General features: G+C 37.9%; 1 protein-coding gene across 1 annotated transcript; it reads left to right on the top strand.

The window, feature by feature from the left end:
* Nucleotides 1–4,902: 4,902 nt before the first annotated feature.
* Nucleotides 4,903–7,371, top strand: LOC134324267 (toll-like receptor 1). Its single transcript, XM_063005994.1, has one exon. The coding sequence runs from the start codon at nt 4,903–4,905 to the stop codon at nt 7,369–7,371; it is 2,469 nt and encodes an 822-aa protein (XP_062862064.1).
* The last annotated feature ends 2,084 nt before the right edge of the window (nt 7,372–9,455 follow it).

The raw sequence follows: 9,455 nt of genomic DNA, 5'->3' as shown, positions 1-9,455 counted from the left end.
CCCAAAGCCTAAATGTTTTGGAGGGTAAGACAATTCAACAGACAATCAGTAGAACACATTTTGATAAACATGACATAAGCAATTGATAATGCAAAAAACAGCAGACAATTGTACATGACCATTTGCATGAATGTACAAAAGCATTTGCAAAATGTGAAACACAATGAGAAAAGCTATTATGATCTGCACAAGTGACAAGGAGATGTGGAGATTGAATGAACAGTTTTGAGAATTTCAATTCTGATTTGAGAAATGAACCAAATCGACTGAGAAAAACTGTAAATGGACATTAATGAAAGTAATGTTTGTTGATTACGAACAAAATGGGTTGAGGTTTGTAAAAACGAAATGAGCAAATAGTCCAGAAATTTAAGAACAATTCTACTCAATACATGATTGCATATGGAATTAAAGGATTTCACCATCTACACAGAATGAATCAAACTCAGACCCTAATGATACAGCTCTGATCACTACACCATTGTGCCACCCCACTATCCAATCAGAAATAATTAAACAAAATAAAAAAACTTTATTAATGTGAATACAAATCAGCTTCTTCATTTCATTTTATACTTTTGAAACAAGCATTCAAAAAAGACTGGCAATGTAAGTGCAGTGAGATGCTTTTTATCTAAAATTAGTAAACAGGTCTAGAAATGAAATCTTACAATAGTCACACAATTTATGCACAACTTATAAAACATATGAATGTGAAACATAATTTTCACCATCAATCACAACATTAACATTATTGTTTGTTTGAGTCTTTATTGTGACATCATTTATCTTAAATTACCAATGCATCAGTAAAATGATGCAGCAAGTAGTGTGGCAACCACACAGCAACCACACAGTGTCAGAGCCTGAAGTTATGACTTTAAACCTCACCTTTGTTCTCTGTCTGCAAGAAGTTGGCTTGTTTTATCCATGTTTATGTGTTTTTTTCCCCTTTACCTACAGTACTCTGGTTTCCTTCCATCTTCCAAATAAATGCAGTATGTAGATTGTCTGACACAACGTGTCCCTACATGTGAATGAGTAGGCAAATGGGTAAGCATATGAGGCCCTGGGATGGAATGGAATGGAATAGGTAGACTTTGAAACTCTGTCAGTTTTAGGTAGACTTTGAACACTTAGACCCTGATCAGAATTACACACTACTAAAGATGAACGAATAAATCAGTAATAAAACTAATGTAGTTGAACAAATTTTGTGGGATATTTGTTTCTGATTTCTACAATACTGACCACCACCATTCAGAATGAAACTGAAAGCTGCATTCTGGGATTTTGGCCTAAAGAAAAACCTTTTTCAAAAAATAACTATTTACTGTCATACATTTCATTTATGTAGCTTATTCTAAAAATGTGACTCTTATTAACAAAAAATTCCTCATCTATACTGCAGATTTGTTGGATTAGTTTAACTGAAGACAATCACGTGTGTATAACTGACAAGTACTTACTTCCCGATTTTATTATTTACTGCTTTATAAACCTTTACACCCACTCATATAAAAGGAAATTGCATTAACAATAAGGACATGTGAGAGGACACCAACACAACATTTCATCTTTATCTGTTGGGCTTAACAAAGATCAAGTAAGTATTAATTAAATGTCAAAGATTAAATTAAAATTTTAGATGTTTTTAATATAAAAACATACTTTACTCAGTTAGTAAATTGATCTATACATGTAGTTTATTATATAAACCTTCTGGTTTTGCATATTACTAATTTGTTAGACTTTTAATAACATATTTCATATATATGATTGATATATTATGATACATTATGACAATATATTAGACAACTATTAATTACACTGGAATTACACTCTTATTATCTAATAGTTTTATACTCACCAACTATCTACTGCTTGTTATTTAATACAGGAAATTGACCGTTTTTGTTTATTAAGTCACTGATTAGTACCTGTGCATTAGTCATAGTAACTAAGCCAAGAACTAGTCATGTCAATAACTAGTGGTCTAATCTTGTAGTCACATCATTTATGGTGCAGCCTTCATCATGCACTATATTAAACATCTGGTCTACATTCAGCATTCTCCCAAGTCATCTCTTAACATTTTTAATAACCACTAATCAATAATACTTTTAGGTTTTGCATAATTCTGGCAGTTACATATAAATATGTCATGTTTATGTCTGAGTGATGAGGTTCTCTGAGTCGGTGATTGATAAATCAGGCAGTGGATGACCATTACTGTCCATTGATTGTGTAGCATTTTCTACCTAATAATAATAATAATCAATTTTTTTTATGGCGCCTTTCAAAACACTCACATTACAAAAGCAAGAAAGTAACAGACATCAATAAACCATTAAAATCTAATAGAAAAATCAATAAAGATGAATACAGTAAAATCAATACAATCTCTAAACAGTGAAATGTAATCACTGTTAAACAAATATTGGGGTAGTAGTACCAATCAAGTTCGAAAGATTAGTAGTAGTGTAGCTTGAAGAGATGAGTTTTAAGTTGGGATTTAAAAGTAGAAAAACAATCGACAGTATGGATATGGATTGGGAGGGTGTTCCAGAGAGAATAAGCAGAGTGGCTAAAAGCCCTCGCGCCCATAGTCGACAGGCGGACAGAAGGAATAGAAAGCTGGAAGGCTGAGGAAGACCTAAGAGTGCGGTTGGGATTGTAGACTTGGAGTAAATCAGAGATGTAAGAGGGTGCTAGACCATGTAGAGCTTTGAATGTGAATAATAAGATCTTAAAATCTTAAGATCACAAGATGACAATTTCACACGAGTTTTCACTGAGTCTGTCCACTGAGTTTTTTCCATGTAATAAGCATGATTATTTAAGGTTTGCTGTTAAATGGTGCAGAATAAACATGCTTTTCAAGAAGTTTTATTAAAATATTTAGGTGATAGGGTTAACTGATAGAGTAACTGGTAAAAATTTACAAGCTTCTTGATTCTTTTATTTTCTTATTTTTTTCAATTTTATTAATGCATTTTTCTCCTGATTTAGCGTAGTCAATTTGTGTTCCGCTGCTGTGGATCCCTGATTGCGTTCGAGCAGGGTATATTGCTGCTCACGTGCCCCCTGAAGCACAGGCGACTATCCGTTGAACAAGGTTTTTGAAGACCCCACCCACTTAGTCTGGTCATACCCCACCCAGCAGACACGGCGGCCAATTTGTGTCTGCTGCAGGCACTGCCAATCGTGCCTGCTAGGTGGTGCGCAGCCGACCGGGGTGTTCAGAATCTCGGCGCTGGATTCATTTATTTTCTTAATGTTAAAACAAACCCCCAACAACCTCACAGTTCTAAATGTGCTCTAAATGTGAAACCTTTAAAATTGTAATGAAGCAAAACAAAACACATTTATTTAGCATACTGTTATTCATATATGGCAGCTTTACACTACAATTACCAGCTAGCTCCCATTTAATATAAACTTGTTTTTTTTCCTCTTTTTCTCCGAATTTTCCATCCAATTTTCTCCCCTAATCTAGTCGTATCCAATTACCCTGATTGCATTACGCTTCACCTCTACCGATACAACCCTCCACTGCTGACTGAGGAGCTTTGCTACTAACACACGCCCCCTCCGACACGTGATCAGTACCGACTGCATCTTTTCACCTGCACGAGGCGAGTTCATATGCGGTTCAGCCTTGTGCATGGAGAGCCACACCCTGATCAGCAATATTCCTCAACTCTGTGCAGGCGCCATCAATCAGCCAGCAGAGGTCGTAATTGCACCAGTTATGAGGAACTTTGGTCCGGCTGACCAACCCTATGAACAACAGCCAATCATTGCTGATGTGGCCACCCAGCCCAGTCGGATGGCAGAGCTGAGATTCGATACGATGTATTTGAAATCCCAGCTCCCAGTGATAATATTGTACAGTATAATAACAATTATTGACTATATAAACTGACTTAAAAATATTCAATATTCAGTGATTTATTGCTAAATACTTAATATACTGATTAGTAAAATTGATAAAAGAAAAAAAATAAACTGATGCATGGTTTATTAATGCCCTTTTCAGCCTTTGTCTGAATGTGTTATTATTAATTGCTTTATGTTTGTTTAAAAATCAAGACAGACAAGATGGTACATGCCTACTATTGTATATGACGATGGTTTTACAGTGTTATAATATAAAATTTTTCTTACAGTCAGTAAAAATGAATATGCTATGATTATTTTGAAAACAGGAAGCATTAACGTTTCTTTTACCTTAAATGCTAGTGATAAAATACATTAAAGCTGCACTGAGGTGTTTAGCAGATGCTTTTATTTAAAGTGAATAAGAACTGACACAGGCTACAATCAAATTGCTAGGGGTTGAGGGTCCTATTCTAACAGTGACAGGTATGGCAGTGTTGGACCTTCTGATTATCACTCACTGACTCACTCACTCACTTTTCTAACCACTTATCCAAGTGCTGGAGCCTATCCCAGCTTTTCAATTGGTGCAAGGCACACAGTAACATCCTGGACGGGGCGCCAGTCCATCACAGGGCAGACACACATACACACACACATATTCACCTAGGGCAGTTCAGTGTCTCCAATTAACCTTGACTGCATGTTTTTGGACCCGGAGGAAACACACGCAGACACGGGGAGAACATGCAAACTCCGCACAGAAAGGACCTGGAGCGCCCCGCCTGGGGATCAAACCTAGGACCTTCTTGCTGTGAGGCGACAGTGCTACCCACTGAGCCACCGTGCCGCCCCCTTCTGATTATCATTCTAGCTTAATCAATGAGCCACTTCTGCCCTGGCAAACTTTGAATGTCACATTAACTGGGTAACTGAAAAACAACAAACAACAACCTTTAGTGTAAACTGGTACTTAACTATTTAATAAAAGAATATAATTTGTATATCCTTTTTTACAGAATGCCAACAACTGTATGGACCATTGCTGTTCCATTTCTGTTATTTCTTCTGGTTGGATCCACTGCTCTGAAAAATGAGGACAAAAACATTCAACTTTGTTCATCATTGAAAGAAAATTCGAAGAACCTGTCCAACCGCAACTTGACCAGGATACCGACAGACTTACCTGTTGACACTGAAAACTTGGACGTGTCTCAAAACAATATTTCCAGTCTCATCCATGGGGACCTGTACAGGCTAACCAAGTTGTGTTTCTTTAAAATCAGCCACTGTGGTCTTCAGTTCATCTCATCTGATGCCTTTTCTAATAACAGACAACTCAAGGTCCTGAACATCTCCAACAACCCTCTCATCAATATACCATACTTGCCTTTGCCACAATTGAGGATCCTTGACCTCACTGGAAATCAGTATACCAGCTATAAACTTCCAGCCTTTTTCAGTAACTTTACATATCTGACTGTATTTGCAATAGGTAGTACAAAAGCAGATTCAGTTAGTGCTAATGATTTGGCACCTCTTCAAAATACACATTTAAGACAATTCAGTTTTGGAGCTGGTTCTGAGTTACAGAATTATGAAAATGGTTCCTTTGCTCAACTTAAATCATTACAAGAGGTGACTCTGAGAGTAACATTTTGCACTGAATTTAATATTTTCAACAGCATGATGATAGACCTTGACCAAACTGATACAAAGAAAATCAGACTCATCAAGCTCTTTCCAAATCAGTGTGCCATCTCAGGTGATCCATTTGAGAGCCTTAAGCAACTACGGGTCTTAACTAATTTAAGCATTGTGGACACTTGGATAAACAGCTCAGTCATGATCAAACTAATGCTAAATATCTGGGAATCATCAGTTGAGGAAATTGCATTCTTTAATATAACATACAATGAAGATACTCCCTATGGGTTTCAGTTTCCCAGTCAGAAACATACATCCAATATACGAGCAGTTGTTTTTGATGGCGTGAACCACTATCAATACCAATACCCCAAAGTCAACATGAGCATGGACTTGATTTCTCAACTTACTTATATGAAGTTCTCTGGCAGTGGGATGAACATTCTTCCATGCAATCTAATTTCAGTTATTCCATCATTGCAAATTTTGGACCTGTCAAACAACCTTTTGGATGATACTGGCTTCTGGTGGTTTAAATGCTCATATGAAGGCGTGTTTCCTACTTTGACACAGCTTTCGCTAAGCAAAAACCGTTTTTATAACCTGGCGTATATTTCCAAGAAGACCCATGAAATGAAGGTCTTGACTTCCCTGGACTTAAGCTTCAATTCTATCCAAATTGGGGAGCCATGCTACTGGCCTTCTCATCTTACTGAACTGAATCTTAGCCACAACAACCTGGGCAATTCTGTGTTTCAATACCTGTCTCGTCATTTCCAAAAGATTGACCTTTCAAAAACTGGCATCAGTGCTGTCACTCAAGATGTTCTTTTACAGTTCCCGAAACTAACACATCTGTATTTAAGCTTTAACAGCATACATTTCATACCCTATGATCTTCATTTACCTGCATTGCAAACCCTCTACGTTGATCAGAATGCAATCACCTCCATCAGCCAGGATGAGCTAGACGGCCTGTCTGGCCTGGAGACTTTGAAAGCAGGGAATAATCCATTTGTCTGTGATTGTGACTCCTTTTGGTTTGTGACCACACTGAATAAAGTTCTTCTTCCTGACTGGCCAACAGATTACACCTGCAGTTCTCCGCCATCACAAGCTGGAAAGTACTTAAAGATGTACAAGCCGGCAAAGTTTTCCTGCCGACCAGGACTCCAAGCAGCAGTTGCTTTGCCAGTAATCATTGTCATCATAGGTGCATTTGGCATAACTTTCTATGCCTGTGATGGCATTTGGTACACTAAAATGCTCTGGGTATGGCTAAGGGTCAAAAGGCGGAGTTGCAAGCGGGCAGCCAAACTGATGAGCAACACGTTTAATTACCATGCTTTTATTTCCTACAGCCAAAATGACTCAGATTGGGTGAGCTCTCAGCTAGTTCCAACTTTAGAGAGCGAAGGGTTGTCGATCTGCATCCATGAGCGAGATTTCGTACCTGGTCAGTGGATTGTGGACAATATTATTCAGTGTGTTGAAAGCAGCTACAAAACCATTTTTGTCCTGTCAAATAACTTTGTACAGAGTGACTGGTGTACCTATGAGCTTTTCTTTGCTCAGCACAGAGCTATCAGTGTAAAGGATGACTCGCTGGTTTTTATCCTGTTGGAGCCCATTCCAAATGACTCCCTGCCCAAGAAGTTCTTAAAGCTTAGAAGCTTGCTAAAGCAACAAACATACCTAGAGTGGCCAAAGGATAATCACAAGCAGAAGTTTTTTTGGTCTAATCTTAGGTCTCTCCTACGCACTGCAGACAGAAATGTGATTCTGAAAGAGATGGCATTAGACATAGCCGAAAATTGTACTTTATTGGATGCACAAGAGTAAGGATTCTACAAATTGGCACTGGAAACCATGAATTCACTAAAGTATTTTTTTGTATTATTCGTAGCTGCAAAACATTTCAGACTCTGTGCTGCTTAACTCCGTCTGGGAGTTAAAGGAAGCATAATTAGCTCTAGATGACAGGGATGGCATCTCCTCTTTCTTTGGTAAATCAATATAACAACAGCAAATGCTGCATCAACAAGCTTACTAATACTTGGGGGACTTGTGCAGTACCCCACCCCTGGCCCATTCAGCCACCTTATGATGTTGTGTATGAGCAAAAATAATAATAATAAAAAAAAAGGCTAGCACCGAGATTCTGAACTCTAGCGGGCATAATTGGCAGTGCCTGCAGCAGACACGACTCTGCTAGGGCGGGATGACCGGACTATGTAAGGACCCTGACTGGCAGATAGAGAGTGCATAGGTGAAAAAGAGTTCCAGCAATTTACCCACCTCGACTGCAACTGGGGATCCCCCAGCAGTGGAAGACAAATTGACTACGCTAAATTGGGGAGAAAATGCATAAATAAAATAGAAAAAAAGAGAAGGCTGACTTCATGGAATTCAGAGTACATATAATGAAGGCCCGAAGTCTGAGACTATTAAGGAAAACGTTTCTATTTTAATTTTTTTCAAAGTCTCAAAAGAGTTGTGTGAATTTTCCAGTAAACAAACGCTGCTTTAACGACAAAAAAATCTTATTTACTATAAATACTTAGCATAGTGGTGGATGGTAGCTTTATTCTTAAGCTTTATTCTTAAGAAGATAGAAGATATACTTTATTTGTCATCTATACATTTACAGATGTACATTACAATGAAATTCTTTTTTCGCATATCCCAGCCATCGTACGGCACCCCTGATGGCAGACAGGGTTAAGGGCCTTGCTCAAGGACCCAACAGTGGCTGCATAGCAGAGCCTGGATTTGAACCACCAATCTTCCGATTGATAGCCCAAAGCTCTACCCACTAGGCTACCACTGTCCCATAAGATTTGCCACTGTTGGGCCTTCAACAAGACCCTTAACCCTTAATTGGTTGTGGTCACAATTCCGTGATTTTTTGGATAAAAGTGTCAGCTATGTAAATAAACCATCACATTGTTTGACTCTGTCTCCACCTACTGTTACAAACCTGAAGCACCAACAACCCCTGACATGCTGTAATATTTTATTACTGTTCTCACAGTTTAAAGTTTGTATCGTTGATATTTTGCTTGATAACTGGGTGTTAATACACTGTTTGGTTATAATGCTGGTAAATATAATGTGATCACTGGTCACTGATCACTGGTCAAGAAAAGATAATCAATACTGGTTACCACACCAGACTTTATAAAACATTTAAAGTTGTAGACTACTTAAGGACAGTTGTGTGTATATTGTTTGTTTGTTTATTAGGATTTTAACGTCATGTTTTACACTTTGGTTACATTCATGACAGGAACAGTAGTTACTCATTACACACAAGGTTAATCAGTTCACGAGGTTACATCGAACACAGTCATGGACATTTTAGTGTCTCCAATTCACCTCACTTGCATGTCTTGGACTGTGGGAGGAAACCGGAGCTCCCAGAGTAAACCCACGCAGACAGGGGAAGAACATGCAAACTCCACACAGAAAGGACCCAGACCACCCCACCTGGGGATCAAACCCAGGACCTTCTTGCTTTAAGGCGACAGTGCTACCCACTGAGCCACCGTGCCGCTTGTGTGTATATTGCAATGTAAAAATATTGGGTTGGCTTTTTTTCGTCAAATGACATTTATGTTTGACTGGAATGCACAATAAATTGTTTTTCTAAAAAAAATACCCAGAAGAGATTGTTGTTCTGGAAGCTAAATAACATTACTTTAGTGAGATTTAAAGAATCACTTATTAATTCTTAAAGAATCATTAATTAATTTTAAATGTTTTTGGCCATGACTTGTGCACAAAGTGATAGACATGTGTGTTTATGGAAGCTGCAGTTAAAGTCAAAAGTCTACATGCGTTTTCATATCAGTGTTTGGATTTGAGTTCTGATGTATTTGTTTGTATGTAATACGTTTTTGTTATTTTGTATGTGCATTAAAATT

The sequence above is a fragment of the Trichomycterus rosablanca genome, chromosome 1, assembly GCF_030014385.1.
Source record: "Trichomycterus rosablanca isolate fTriRos1 chromosome 1, fTriRos1.hap1, whole genome shotgun sequence".
NCBI classification, from domain to species: domain Eukaryota; kingdom Metazoa; phylum Chordata; class Actinopteri; order Siluriformes; family Trichomycteridae; genus Trichomycterus; species Trichomycterus rosablanca.
The sequence above is the reverse complement of the archived record's forward strand: the minus strand, read 5'-3'. Positions and strand labels throughout refer to the sequence as shown.

What these genes read in the sequence shown, in the direction of transcription:
- LOC134324267 (XM_063005994.1), top strand. Translation starts at nt 4,903, where the DNA reads ATGCCAACAACTGTATGGACCATTGCTGTTCCATTTCTGTTATTTCTT.